Source organism: Anabrus simplex, chromosome 6 (assembly GCF_040414725.1).
Source record: "Anabrus simplex isolate iqAnaSimp1 chromosome 6, ASM4041472v1, whole genome shotgun sequence".
NCBI lineage: Eukaryota > Metazoa > Arthropoda > Insecta > Orthoptera > Tettigoniidae > Anabrus > Anabrus simplex.
Window position 1 is genome coordinate 174,549,799 of NC_090270.1, and position 16,406 is coordinate 174,566,204.

At 38.1% G+C, this 16,406-nt stretch overlaps 1 protein-coding gene across 1 annotated transcript in view; it reads right to left on the reverse strand.

The window, feature by feature from the left end:
- Positions 1–9,994: 9,994 nt before the first annotated feature.
- The window catches only part of Pink1 (PTEN-induced putative kinase 1), a 139,703-nt gene continuing 133,291 nt past the window's right edge, over positions 9,995–16,406 (reverse strand). The window contains exon 9 of the mRNA XM_067150067.2: positions 9,995–12,347. Coding sequence (XP_067006168.2) covers positions 12,144–12,347 — 204 coding nt within the window. The 3' untranslated portion in view covers positions 9,995–12,143. The remainder of the gene's footprint in view (positions 12,348–16,406) is intronic.

Here is a 16,406-nt window from a genome sequence, read left to right on the forward strand (position 1 = left end):
ATCGAAGGAAAATTTCAAGAAATGATCGACAGGCAGGAGAAGCAGCAAGAAATGATGAAGGAAATGAGAAGAGGCTGTAAGGACGGAAATTGAGAAAGTAGGAAGCGAAATAACGCAAATTAAACGGATATTGACGTTCTACGTACGGAGATGACAGCGATTATGGAGAACAGGAGTAAAGAGGTGTATCAAGAGATAAATAAGGTCAGAGAAGAGTTGGCGGAGAGCAGAAATGTCATACAAAATCTAAAGGTCGTAGAAATAAAAAGTCTGACGGATAATTTAGAGAGCCTGAGGATAAATTCTACGAAGAGATGGGAACAGAATCAAGACAGGATAAACAAATTAAACGATGCACTCGAAACGACGAATACATCGATGGAAACAAATTACATTCTGGCACGAGATCAGGAAGCCGATAAAATGAGCATAATGCAAGAGGAAGCTGAGCGAAGCAAAAACGAAACCGATAACAGGATTGACAAAGCGGAAAGGGAACTACGAACCATTCGTAGAGAAATTCAAGAGTTAAGAGTAGACAACCAAACTACAAAGACAAACGTATTAAGAACTGTAGAGATGCAGGTTAATGATAAACGACACCAGCAATGACCACTGATTCGAGCCAAGCTATTAATGGAGGTTCAATAGGAAATGGAAACAGTAATAATGGGAGCCCGGCCGTCATAAATATAATTAAGACTATCGACAATAGGCCGAAGAATTTCAATAATACCGGAAGCTTATCTCCAAAACAGTTTTTAAGAGAAATGGAAGATTATTTCAGGGAAAACGTTCCAAATGAGAAAAGACTTAGAGTTATTGAAAAACATTTAGATTCCAACTCGAGTATATGGTACCAGGCATCTAAATATAGTTTTCATGACTATGAGGAGTTTAAAGCAGCATTTCTGAGAAGGTATTGTAATTCAGAGGTTCAGCAGCAGCTTAGAATGGAGCTGTATTCGCGCAAATATGCATCCACTGGGCAAACAAGATATAGTGATTACTTTGCATTCCAGTTACATCGTTTCCAAGACTTGGATGCTGCACCAAGTGAGTTGGAAGCCATAAAGACCATTCAGAGGCAGTTACCACCTGATGTACAAAGATTGTTGGCAGATGCAAATGTACAGACGGCAATTGAGATGGAAGATAGGTTGAGACAGATCGATATGACAACTGTTCATCCTACGAGTAGATTAATGCGGAGTACAGGAAATGATGAGTCGATAAATGTAATAGCACCAGAGAGCTCGGAAACTGGTAGACGGAAAGAGCAGAGAGACATGGCGAAGAATCAAGAAATGGATAGAAGAGATAAGTGGATGCCAATGTCAGAGAGGTCGTGAATGTCGGCGAACATATCAGGTGAATGAAAGATATGTACCGTATGGCAGGCCGAATAACAGATATACGGGGAACGAAAATCGAAATAGTTTCCGAGAAAACGGTTTTTCGAAGGAAGAAGAGGACAGAATTACAAAGGGAAATTCGCAAATAGAAAATACGTCCAGGAACTAAAAGAACACTCAAGGAATAAAGAGAAGTGGGAACAGGCAATCAAGGACAAGGAGGTTGTCGGAGATATGGAAGGAGCAGAAAGTTTGGAACTCCAGCAATAATTGCCTTACCTGCTCCACATTTTCATCGGAATGTGCTGTAGACTGGCAGCCAGTTCTGGGATCGTCTTGCACTGAATCTATACCTTCCCGAAACCTTTTGTGCCACTCGAACACACGACTTCATGACAGTGCATCGCCTCCATATGCGTGTGTAATCATTGTACACATTTCACTAGGGGGTTTTCCCGAGCTTAACTCTAGATCCCTTCTTGCGATGAGGAGTGGAAAAGAATTGAAGGTTTCCGTAGGAGATGGAATTTTCCTAATTGTTATGGGGCAATTGACGTGAAGCACATGCTAATTCAAGCTCCTCCAAGTAGCGGCAGCAGTTTCTTCAATTACAAGAAAAATTTCAGTATTGTCCTCCTTGCCCTAGTGGATCATGATTATTGCTTTACATACGTTGACATTGGTGCTCATGGCTCAGCATCAGATTCAGCAATATTTCACAAAAGTCCCCTTGTTTCAGGTTTGGAAAATAATCATCTTCCAAAATGTGGAGGTATAGTAGGCGATGATGCATTCTCTTTGAAAACCTACCTAATGAAACCTTACTCGGGTGCTCAAGTAACATATGGCCAGAAAGTATAAAATTACAGGCTGGCACGAGCAAGGCGCACAGTAGAAATTTCCTTTGGTATATTAGCCAGCAGATTGCGCGTATTTCAGATACCTATAGCAACAAAGGTAGAAACGAATGATAAAGTTGTGCTGGCCGCATGCACGCTGCACAATTGATTGAGTAGAATAGCAGCAAAAAGTTATACCCCACCAAGTTTTGTGGACTTGGAAGACGTTAAGAAAGGAATAATTATTCCAGGAACTTGGCGTACACACAGGAGAGCCAATATTCCAGTGTTTAGGCCCGGAGGTAACCGATATTCAGATAACGCTAAAACCATTCGAGACCAATATCAGGAATATTTCCTAAATGAGGGGCAAGTTGCTTGGCAAATACAAATGATAAGTTAGTAAAAACTGTACGCACATGTACAACCCACAGTACATCAATCCTAATACTTCTAATTTCAGTTCTTAATAGTCCATTAGAAAATAAAACTTCAGAATAGGTATTCAAGTACCTACCTACTTCGTTTGATGTTCCGAGGATTATCTATGAATATCTGTATATTATTCAGTTTAATAAATATATATTATATTCTTACCATGTTATTTTGTGTTGTTTTATTTTCCACGTACTTTATAAATGAATCCATTTGATGGAACCAAGGTATTTTTGGCCTTTATACTGTCAGCACCAGCGCCTGACCGTACAGAACCCTGTATTTCTTTTTTTTTTTACTTTGATCATGTGCGTCGATCTGTGTCTTTTGATTCTTTTCTTCTCCTTTTCGTCCAAATCTGGTATAGCCATGGCTTCAATAATTTTTGCGATTGCGTTGTCGCGGCATTGTTTATCTCTATATTTAGTGGAGTATTCTCCACAAGCATTTGTGCTCTCTGTAACGCTAATAAATTTGGAATTTAACTCGGAATCCGACTTTCGCGACATTCTTACGAATGCGTATTCTTCTGATCCCGCCTTTACTGTCTTGTCCCGAACGCGCTCACACGAAGACCATTCAATATTTACACAAATTACAAGAAAGAGTCTTTATGCTCTCTAGTTCTACCAAGGAGACTAGGATCCCAAACCCTTACAGCGTACTCAAGGCAACCTTTAACTTTTACTTTTGTGATTAGAGCGTCTTTGCTCAATAAAATTTACACTTTCTGGCCTCTCTAGGCATAACCTACAATTTACAAGACCATATCAATTGTCTTATGTTTATATAGAAAAAATGATACGGGGGTATCGAGTACCCATACTACCGGGCCTTCGTGAAAAAGTAGAGGTTAAAGTTACTGGCCCAAAATCAAAATGCAATGGAGGCTGAAATTTGCACACAAGGTAAAACCCTATTTGAGCTCCTGGCCCGAAGTTACAGGGGCTAATCCCATTCTACTGAGGTGACTAGATGAACAAGTTAGGTTACAACTTACAATAGTGAAAACAGTTACAAAATCGCAGTCACCCCAAGATTAAAATGAAGGGGAATTCGAGAGGGTAATGCACTCTCTATCCCTGGTTTTAGTTAAGTGCTATAGACTAGCTGAACGTTTACATGAGAATTAAGACAAATTTACATTTTTGGAATTTTACAGTTACATTAGTAAAGATTGGAAACCTTCCCCTCGAATTAGGTGACAGAGCTACCTACAGAGTTTGAAAAATGGTGGCCATTACGTTAGCTGATGTTCTGCTTGCCGATGGATGAGGTCCCCGCCTCTTATCACACACACTCCGTAACACCACGATCAATAAGACAAGTTAGCCCGAAAAATTGCCAGCTTTTATACCCGAGAGGAAGGTTCGAGAGAGATGTGGACTGATGCTCGACACACTCAGTTTTTTATTGGCTAATTAAATATGTACAAGAAAAACCTGATTGGCTGAAAACTAAATACCCAAAATTTCTAATTGGTTACTTTTAAAGTTGGCAGAAAGAGATCGAAGTGTTAAGAAATGTGCAGTGGTCTCCCTAGGACCATTTTAGTGCGCACCACCCTGCCTTTTCTACAGACTGCCCGGCTATAATAACCTAGATACACGCTAATTACGTAATATTAATACATATTTAAATCATTGCGTGCTTCAAATTAAACTGTAAATACTGTAAAACTGTTTAAATGTAAATCTTCATTATTGTTAGCATAAATGCATCAATTACATTAGAGTTTAAATGTTTAGCTTGACTATATCGTAGTGTCGTGCGCGAGCGGTGTTTGGATTAATGTGGATTCGCACGGGAGCACTCGATTCCTCATGACGTCAGAAACCCGTATGGCACTCCACATGCCCCGGTGTTTGATTATGAACGAGCAGTAGAACGCTAGAACATCTTGTTCGAGATAACACTAAAATAGTTTACCTGTCTGATATTACTGTTAATGCCCTCTGTGGATCAGTGGTAGAGGTACCGGGTTCGAACCCGACAGAGGTGGTCGGATTTTTGAAGGGCGACACTCCATGTCGTACGATGTCAGCATGTAGAGGATATCTGGTGACATATTTGATATTTACCCGACAAAATTCACTAAAACTCGGCCTAGACGCCCAAGAGAGATGCGGTTTACTCTGACATGTAGTAGGCCTAAAGTAAAACGGAACGTCGAAATTGACGAGCAAGCAGCCATATGACGTCGAATTAAGATGTTTGCACACGGTATCGCTAATTGCTTTACGTCGCACCGACACAGATAGGTCTTATGACGACGATGGGACAGGGAAGGGCTAGGAGTTGGAAGGAAGCGGCCGTGGCCTTAATTAAGGTACAGCCCCAGCATTTGCCTGGTGTGAAAATGGGAAACCACGGAAAGCACACGGTATCTGAGGTCGTATTATTATTATTATTAGGGGCTGCCTGGCCAAGGCGGTAAAGGCGTGCTCGGTTCGTCCGGAAGGACGAGGGTTCGAATCCCCAGTCGTAAAATTTAAGAAACGAGATTTCCACTTCCGGAGGTGCATATGGCCCTGAGGTTCACTCAGTCTACACCAAAAATGAGTACCAGGTTAACTCCTGGGGGCAAAGGCGGCCGGGCGTAGAGCTAACCACTCTACCCCTTCACGTGCCGCGGTTAACAATGGTGGAAGCCTTTACCTTCCACTCCTCCAAGGGCCTTCATGGCCTGTACGGAGGTGACTGTCTTTATTATTATTATTATTATTATTATTAATGCCCTGAGAGGAATAAAACAAAATGTTTTCTTATTAAGTTTTTACGTAGTTTTCCCCGCCCGGCTACTCATTCCTGCCACCCGGCTGACGAAAATTTCTGGGGAGAACACTCATGTGGTACACCAAAAAACAAAACAAATCCAAACAGTTTAGGAAACCTTAAAATAACACATTACTCTATCACTTTAGTAGTGACATCTGTTGACCAACGTCCCCAACTTCTTGCAATACTTGTTTCAAGTTTCATGTGTTAGAAAGCGTTCTTCAAGGCGCTTCATTTAAATGCACGGGGTTGGGGTGTACCTCCCGGTACACAGAGAACAAGAATATAATTACCACCCTTCTTAAGAATCACAAATATTCAACTGAAATGATGCACAGAAAGCCTGTTAGAGATTTTAGATGAATTAAGAACACTGTGATCAGAACGAATGAAAATAGTACTGGGCAGATAAGAAGAATCAAACAGTATAACCTTTAAAGAAAAAAGTGTACATGGAAGACTCAAGTGGTCCAATGTGGCCAATAAAGTTAATAATAATAATAATAATAATAATAATAATAATAATAATAATAATAATAATAATAATAATAATAATACAATATTCAAGTTTTTAAGGATTTAAATAGAAATAAATATAACTGTTTATACATTTCTAAATATATCCGAGTGTAATTTAATAGAATCTGATGATCTTTCAAGAATGAAACATGACATTCTATGTTAAGTTCTTTCTTTTTCAGATAGTTTATAAATGTATTTATTCAAAATTAGTTCTGGCAGACTGAAGAACCTATCAGTTAAAAATTGTATAATCTCAGTGGAGCAGGTATCAGGCCTCACTCCACTGGCTCTGCACCTTCCCCTATTGCAGCAACTTCCTGGTTTGAAGCCCCTCTACTAGTCAAAAGCCAGATTGGCAATACTGCAGCATATCTTTGCTATTAAATATAAATACCTCTCTAATAATAGTTTAAATGGCTACAGAATATCCCTGGTTTTTTTTTTTTTTTTTTTTTTTTGCTTTACGTCGCACCGACACAGGCAGGTCTTATGGCGACGATGGGATAGGAAAGGCCCAGGAATTGGAAGGAAGCGGCCATGGCCTTAATTATGGTACAGCCCCAGCATTTGCCTGGTGTGAAAATGGGAAACCACGGAAAACCATCTTCAGGGCTGCCGACAGTGGGGCTCGAACCCACTATCTCCCGATTACTGGATACTGGCCGCACTTCAGCGACTGCAGCTATCGAGCTCGGTACCTGGGTCTTTTAAAAATTCTGTCTGAATATTTAATGCGTAGTAGCTGCACCCCGTATTTTGGGACCTTACAATCAACATAAAAAGTGTGGCCGATATGAGAGTAAATATGCTATTCGAAGTAAAGAGAAATACTTTTTACTTTATTTTTGCTTGGAGATGAAACTTAAGGTTTATACTTCATATTACATTTATGCTTGAACATGAAGGTTCATCCCCAGGAAATTTTGAAGAGATTTTTCTAACGAACATTACAAATCTGGAATTGATTTGCAAAAGGTTAATGACTGTAGTATCGAAGAGAAAAAACTAGTAGGTTGTCAATTCTACCTAACAGTTTGTACAGCACTTACTACAACTAAGAGAGACTATCAAGATATTCCCGTTAAGTAGGGAGGTCATAAACGAGGAATTCCTGCATAGTGGGGAATCATTTTTAGTAATTTTTTTCTTTAAAAAAGAATAGTTTTTGCCAACCTACACCCGCTTAAATATTATATTATGTTAAAATTAGCATAAAATTATACGTTGCGGTGTAAATTGCATTATTATTTACAATTAAAACGATTTTTCAATTCATCCAGTGTCAGTGCAAAAATTGCATATGTGCCATTTCATATTTACTCCAATTCGGAGTATTATTTGTGTTGCTTATATTAATTCAACATTGAAATGCGTAACACACAAATAAAAAAGTATCATATACTCCAAATAATACAGACACATTCACTCAAATAACACATTTTCCTGAAATAAAGTAGAAAAATGTACTCACCACGTAGGCCTATAACTTGCCATTTAAGAGGGCAGCGAGTAATCCACGAGTTCATTCATCACAATTTTGTCACCACATTACACAAAATTATACTACACTGTTCAACACTATTTACACTCAATAGGTATAACAAATGACTGTAGCAAAAAATAGAAAAGAACTATTTCAGGATGGTCACTGATTTTTGCCGGCACACAGATTGTACAGTGGTCACCGAGTGTAGACTACGATCTTCTCAGATTCCCCGAGTATGGAAAACTGAGACTCACTGGCATATTTGCAGTGCTCATACTTCAACTGTATGGTATAGCTTGAAGCAAGGAGGGGCACAAAGCGTCATTGCATACTACACAACAATACTGAGTGTCCCACCGCTGGTCTTTCCCACGCAAACAACGCGTCTCTTATTTGCGTGCAGTCTTGATTTCGAGGCTGGATTGAAATCTCGAAAATGTCTTCCCAAGAATCGAGTTGACAAGTCAACGGGTGCGGGTCTCACTGATCGAATTGGCAAGGCTGCGTTAGGGGTAGTGTTCGCATACTTCTGAAATAGTTTCTGCACAATTTGAATACGAAACTCCAGCTGAGTGAAGTTACCGCCGTGTTTCTTATATATCACAAAAGCACTGAACACTGTTATATCCAGTAGGTGTCTAAAAATCTTGTGGTAATATTTCTTCATTCTTTTTCTTGCCATACTGTATGGCACGATACATTGGTCCGATAAGTCCACCCCTCCCTTTGAGTCATTGTACTCAATACATACGACCGGCTTCTCTTTGGTTTCTCCTTTCTTGTTTAGAACAGTGCGCATTTCTGCGTCATGAATACTACTCAGCATGCAGACGTCTCTCTTGTCTTTCCATTTCAAGGCCATGAGTTTGTTTTTATAGGCAAAAGCCACCTCCAATTTTTCAACTTTTTCCCCACGACGTCCTTCGGAAGAATTTTTCTGTTAGATTTTACAGTGCCGACAGCATCTGTCTGAAACTCGTTGAGCTAATCGAAGAATTCCGGGCTAATGTAATAATTGTCTAGAGCTCTGAGATATCCCTTATTTAGAAGAGGTTCGGCTAGAGCAAACACTACTTTCGAGGGCTTGGTATACTGAGAAATATTTACCCCACAAACCTCATTTACTAACTCTGTTTCCTTGCCTGTGTACCACATGATATTCCACACATATCCTGTTTTAGCCTCACATAATTTAAAAAGATTCCATCCCGAAACGAGCTTTCTTCTTCGGAATGTACATTTTCCACCCCAAGCGACCTTTCCAAAGGAGTAAACTTTCGTCAATTGATAGACGATCATCTGGTAAATCGGAAATTTTAAATTTTGATACAAGAATGTCTAGAACTGGCTTCACTTTGTGGAGTTTTGGGGATACTTGCCAATTGTAAGCCTCATTATCTAGGAAATGTAAAAATTTCAGTAGAAGGAAAAAACGTTTCTCGGACATGGTCTTGTAAGGCATGGGAGTAGCAAACAATCTATTACGTGACAAATAATGAGATAGCTTCGGCTTTTGAATTATACCCTGAAGAAGAAAGATCCCAAATAAAAGTTTTATTTCTTCCTTGTTAGTAGGAACCCAATCTCTCTCCCTGCTTCTCCTTTTCATTTTAGCTGTTCCTATACCAGCTTGTATTGACTGCTGAACGTACAGATTAGTTTGCTCTGCAATAAGTTCGCACAGTTCATCGTCAATAAAATGCTCAAATATTTTGTCCGGTTCTTTTTATTTAAAAGTTCGCCCTGAATTCCACTTTGGTATGTAGCTGGAAATCGGGCTCTCCTACATCCCCTTACATCCCAGTCACTAGGCGGAGTAGGAGGCAAATCGCTCTCACTTTCTGACTCGCTACTTTCATCGGAGCTCGAACTCGACACCTGTCCATGGCATCTAAGCAACAGGCCTACTCCGACAGAAGCACTCTTGCTTGGAGCATCTAACAGCGGGATAGTTTGACCATTACTATCTAAACCAGAATCACTGCAACTATCTTCCTCACTGAGCTTGAGAATATCCCGTATATTATCACTCAGAAGATCTACAATTCTTTTGGACATGTTGATTACAAAAAGGAAACGCTACATGTAGAATTAAAACAATAAATTACAAGATAAATTTATACACCAACAAAACAACTTATGAGAGCTGAAAACACGCACACCGAGACACGAAATACTACGCTCTTCGCAGCACACTGACTGAGCTTCTCGCCAAGCGCCACATAGGTTATTCTTGCGCTATGCAGCTATGTAGCATATAATAAGGGGATTCCTAGACGAGAACTGCTTAGATACACGAAGGTGAAAAAAATTGTCAAATGGCAGCACCTCTCGGAACATACGGAGAAAGTTTCAAACCTACCGCTTGTTTCGTAAAGGAGATAAAAAATAAAAACTTTCCGCGCTTCATATGATGCGCGCCCACCAGCGGGCTTGCTCCGGCCGCGTCACCTGAAGCGAGCCCCACTCTACAGGTTAATGACTGTAGTATCGAAGAGAAAAAACTGGTAGGTTGTCAATTCTACCGAACAGTTTGTACAGCATTTACTACAACTATGAGAGACTATCAAGATATTAAATAGATGTTAAAACAAATCCTTTTATTTAAAAGAACCAGAAATGTATTTACACCACAGAAGGACAAATAAAGCTATTTTTACACATGAGCAAGAGCTAGTTGAACAATATGCATTACTCTAAATAGCACTTGCTGTTAATATTATTATTTCCAATAATCGCAAGTACCATACTGCTTTATCCACTTCAGTCTTCATGAGTTAAGTTGTGCTGAAAAGAGACCAACCCAGAACAAAGGGTAACCAGCCAATAATACTGTAAGGATTGAAGTAATTTTATAAGTATGGTACAAATATATACATATATATAGTTGATTGAGAAAACATCACTAACACAAGGTACCATTTACATATGACTAGCTAATCCAAAGAACTTTTGTAAGAATAAACTAAATAAAATTGTAATAGAATACATCAACCTCAAACTTCCAGCTTATACCACACTTTGGTCACTCAAACTCCTGTTCAAAACTAACAGGAAAGAATGGTGAAGAGCTTTGTGGTTTCTTTAAGTACTTCTTTGTTCAACACTCTTGAGAGAGACCAAGATGGAGCAATCTTTCTACAGCTTCCATGACATGGCTGAAAGTATCCTACAGTATCAATTGATGAATTAATTTCAGACAAATTTGCTTGGTTCAGTACGCAGTAAAGTTTGTGATCCCCCAATACAGACAACACACATTAATAAATATGAACACATGAAACTATCAACATATGAATGCAAATTACAGAATAAAACAAAAGGAACATGAGGAAAAGCTGAGATGTGAAAGAATTGTCTGCAAAGAATACAAATATTATATGAAGAGAGAAGCAGAATAAAGAAAAGACAAAGTCAGTTCATACTAATTAAGTATGAGCTAGACACTGAAGAGAAAATCCTAGAAAACTAAAGAAAAATGTTTACAACACTATAATAGACTGAGAAGTCAATTCTACATAGGATGATACCTGAAATTAAGCAAACAATCAAAAGGGTCTGAAAGGAACACATGATGAAATAGAATTAAATTTTTCAGAAATACGTAATAGATGAGAAATAGCACAGAGGACACAGCATTGAAATAATCAGTATGTCCAGACTTTGCTTTTTTCTGAAAATAGTACAAAATTATTTTACAAAATTGAAGTGTGCTACAAGCAGCATACTGCAAATATACAGTACAGCACCTTAATTCCTGGTTCATTTTCACATTCTGTTATATACGGTCCTTAACAGAACCTGAACGTAATATTTACTGGTGTACACTGGAAGGAAACTATTTTCCTTTACCTTGATCCAAATCATGTCTATCCTGTTCTGGCTTTACCCCAGCATCAGCAACTGGAAAATCTATTTACTGTTTTACAAAAATCAGTTAAAAAGCAATTACTCTGACGAAAATTATTTATTCAAGGCTAATACCATCGTCTTTTGGACTAAGCTGACAATGACAATCCATAACCCACTACAAGAAAGGTACTTTACAAGTTAAAATGGAACCAACTGATCTCTGAAGGAACAGAGTGCCATGCTAACGAAATAATTATCCTCTGTCTACTTCCCGGAACACTAATAAAAATTTCAACACAGAATTAAAACAGGCTTTCTTTCTACTTTTATCAATCACACTGAATTGTCAGCTATTTTGAGATTCTAACATTACAATTTAATTTTTCACAATTTCTCAGACTTTCCTAACTCTTGAAGTTTGACCACCCTGAGTGAAAACTGAAAGGGAAACTCTCTGACACCTGTTTCACACATACAGCAATATATTAGGCACAGCTTGTAAGATAAAGTGCCAAATCAAAGGCTGTAGTCCAGCAGAAAAATTTACTATGTTGATCTCAACTGATTCAACCCTAATAAGCTTACTGGCACAAAATACGGGTGAAACATTTTCAGTATTACTGTAAACTGTACTAAATTTTCAAAATTCCAAAGCCAGAGCAACATAACTCTAGCAGATGAATAACAATTCAGAACAAAAACATCCACATTCTCTATAAGCAAGAAACCATCATTTCTACTGTAGTGATACTTTCTTCCAAAAATCCAAACCCTGTATATCTTTAATTAAAACAATAAAATATAAAAACAAAGGTAATAAACTATACAAAATACATAGCCATATAAGATAATAACCCATCCAGCAAGTTAGGACCTTTAAGTATTGAAGCTATGGATCCAACTGAGAGCATCTTTTATCTGCCGCAATTTTACCCTTCCCAGGAAGGAAGAGATAAGCTGGTACTCTGGAAGGCTACGTCTTCCACTTAGGGTGGATGTGTCAAGGACTGTTGGAGAAGTGGGCAGTCGGCGACCTTCACACAGCACCTTGGTAGTCAGGCACAACAACCACTGCAAAATCTGGAAGAAAAAAAAAAGTAATTTGAAGTCTAATTTGGAAGCATTTATACTTTAACAATAATCTCCAAACAATTCACCAAACAGACTTGCAAGCCTTTATATTTTATACCATAATCCCCTATACTGCTTATCTTACTCCAAGAACTGGAGCATAGGCCACTCAAAGCTAAATTAAATGTATGTGTATAACTTTTGTTCAATTATTATAAATATACACTAGTAGAGGAGCGTAAAAAAAAAGTACCATTATTTAATACATCGCAGAGGAGGAGCAAAAACCCCAAAGAAAAGTCAGGAAGACAGAGAGGGGAAGGGAAGGAGGACAGGGTGAAGCTGATGATTGGGTAATTTTAATTCAGTAAGGTCAAGGAAATGCACAATGACTGCCAAATTGACTTCGCAACAAGACCCAAGTTTATTAGCAATGCAAGATAAATAAGCTAACTGCTATCACATGCCAACCCAATTCTTCAATGCTTCCCTGGTTTGGTATTCCATAGTTGTCAATCATTTACTTGTCTCTTCCCCATCTGCAATGAGCAACTCCAGTATTTCACACCAATTCTTACACTTGTTGAAGACGCAGGCTTGAACTAAGCATTAATTTCAATGATTATTATTAAGTGTATGGAATTTGCAAAATGGACAAGTATATACAATATTATACAAAAGAAAAACCTGCAAAGAATACATGGTAAGTAGGGAACAATTACACATGGATATCTAAATTGTTTATCCACTGCGCTAGAGATACTGAGACATCAGCAAAATCTTTTCGGTCTCCACCATAAGCACGCAGAGGGCATTCGTCCATTATATGAAGCAATGATGAATATTATTCATATTTTACTTGCTGTTGTATACCCACAGTCAACAGGTTCATTTCTGTCATTGCAGTAGTAATGTTATTTAATGGATATGAGTGGTGGCAGCAGAGGAAACACAGCATTGGCTTACTTCTAAAATCTTGCAAGTCCGATTATCGACTTTTAGGTTTGCAATATGTTATATGTTTGCTCTTTCTGCTGGATAAAACCTCATGTCTTTCTTGGATTTTTAAAGCATTATTTAAAATAAATTAAAATTGTTATTCTCAACCTTAAAATGTTACTGTAAAGCCTTATAAGTCTCTTAGTTTTTAAATCACAGACAAGGGCACGAAGTTTACATCATCATCATCATCATCATCATCATCATCATCGTCGTCGTCCCACTCCAGTTGCCCGGGTGTGGTTAACAAGCCTCCTCCACTCCTTTCTGTCCTTCCATTTTTCCTGCTCCATTACTTCCGCCGCATCCAATCCAGCTTATCTAATGTCCTTCCAAATCTGATCCATCCACCTTCTCGGCCTTCCCACTGGTCTTGTTCCAATTCCCTTCTTGCTACCCATTCCTTTCCCATTCTTTTTACATGTCTACACCATCCCAGTCTTCCTTTCTGTATCTTCTGTAGTAACGGTTCTATATTCAGCTCTTCTCTGATTTTAATATTTTGAATTCTATCCCTTGTCTTTTTAACCGATGTTCTTAAAAATTTCATTTCTACTGCTTGGATCTTACTATCTTGTCTCTTATTAATTGCCAGCGTTTCTAGTCTGTATGTTACAATTGGTATGAAATACTAATGATCATTTAGTTCTCTTGGGTACTTTGTCATCCCATAAAAGGTCTCTGACTTGATGATAAAATGCTGTACCTTTACTTCGTCTGTTAATTTCAGGGTTGATTTCATTACTTCCATTAATAATGCTACCCAGATATGTAAACTCTTCTACATTTTCTAACCGTTCTCCATCTATGTTCACTTGGCTTCTCTTTCCCTCTTTTCTACAGTGCACAGTTTTCTTTTTACTAATTACAATTCCAAACTCCAGATTTTCATTCCAAATGTCCAGTCTCCTTTGTAATTTCTCCCTTTCCCCAAATCACCACATCATCTGCAAATACCAAAGCATTCACTTATTCACTACTAATACTCTGTTTTACACGTTTTATGATTTCATCCATCAATATAATAAACAATAATGGAGACAGTGCACTTCCTTGCTTGAGACCTTTTTTTTGTCTAAAATATTTCACAGTCACCACTCCCCACTTGTACGCTGTTTTTACTGTCATGGTACAACATTTTTATCTCGTTAATTAATGATTTTGGTACATTCCCTTTCAGTAGGCATTCCCATACATGTTTTCTCTTAACTGTATCAAAAGCTTTTTCCAAATCCAAAAATACGAAGATGTTTTCCTTGTTCCTTTCCAGATGTTTTTCCATTATAGTTTGCACTGTAAATATCAAGTCTATTGTTGATCTACTTGGTCTAAAGCCATATTGTTCTTCCTCTAACTGCATTTCTATTATATCCCTCAGTCTTTTGTCTAGGACTTTCTCCATTACTTGGAGCCGATGTTGTAATAATAATATAATTTTCACATTTCTTCCTATTTCTTTTTTTTTGAACAATGGTATAATGCTTCCTTGTTGACAATCTTCAGGTACCCTTTCATACTTCCATATGGCATTGAGGGCTTGGTATAGCCACTGCAGTCCAATGCTTCCTGCTGCCTTAATCATATCGGCATTGAATTCGTCTTTTCCACTTGCTTTAACTTTAGTCATTGCTTTCACTGCCCTTTCAAGGTCCAACCATGTTATCAGGTTCTCTTCTTTTTCTCCATCTATAATTTCCATTTATCTCCTTCCTCCGAGCAGTCATCCTCATTGTAAAGTTTTTCAAAATACTTTGCCATCACCTTCTGAAGACCCTTTTTGTTATGTACTATGGATCCATCTTCTCTCTCTCCAATGCCTTGATTTTTTCTTGATTTATTCTTTTTGATTTTATTACTCTGTATAATAGTTCCTGATTTCCTCGACTATCTTGCTCAATTTTGTTCGTAAACTCTCCTCAACATTTCTCCTTTTCTTCCTTGATACTCCTCTTTACCTGTAGTTTCAATCTTTTGTATTCCACATGGAACCTTTCTATCTTATTCTCATCCCTCTGATACATTTTTTGCTTTTCTTTACCCATTTCTTTCTTCACCTTGTCCCTTTCTCTTATTTCTTTTTTTATTTTGTCTGTCCACCACGGTGTCTCCTTTCCCTTAACCTTTACTTTTGTTTCTCCACACACCTCAATTGCTGCTTCCACAAATGCCTTTCTTAAACTGGCCCACTCTTCTTCTCCACTTCGTATTTCTGTATTGGGCAACTTTCGTTTTATACAATCTTGGATCCTGATCTTTGGTTTCTTCTTCAATACAATTTTAGGGATTTTTTACTTGTTTTTTTTTTTACTTGTTTTAATTCCACAATTAATAATCTATGATCACCCTCCATACTTTCACTAGGGATTATCTTCATATTCATGACGTATCTTCTCCATTCTCTGTCTGTTATTACAAAATCGATGAGTGTTCCATACTGTCCATCCCAACTATATCGGCTGATCTTATGGCTATTCCTGTTCATAAACCATGTGTTCTTTATTATCAGGTTATTTCTGATACAAAAGTCCAACAGTTTCTCTCCATCTTAATTTCTATCGCCACACCCATTTGGGCCCAGAACATTCTCATATCCCATTCTATCAGTTCCCACATGAGCATTCAGATCTCCCATTATCATGATCCCATCTCCAACAATATGTTTCTCCAGTTCATTGAGGAACTCTTTCTTCCACACTACATCCCGTCTGTGGAGCATATGCCTAAGATCATGTAACTCTGCGCCAATTCTAACAAAGAATTAAACATTCGACCTCTGTTGTACTCGTGGGAATGATAGGTAAACGCTAATTGAATCTACTCAAATAATACTGTGCTAAGGTTGCTGTGGTGTTATAATACACGCAAAGTATCTGCTGAGTCTCTTAGTGCCTACTGCTAGCAAAGCTGTGCACGTTATAAATTTCATATTAGAGCCCGTATTGTCAAAGTATCAACTTGTGAAAGTTTAGATTTTGAGTGTAATTTAATGTAGTCTTTGTAATAAAGACAATTACAGTATTGTAAAGGTGGAATTATAAAATCTAAACTTTCACAAGTTTAGCAAAGCTG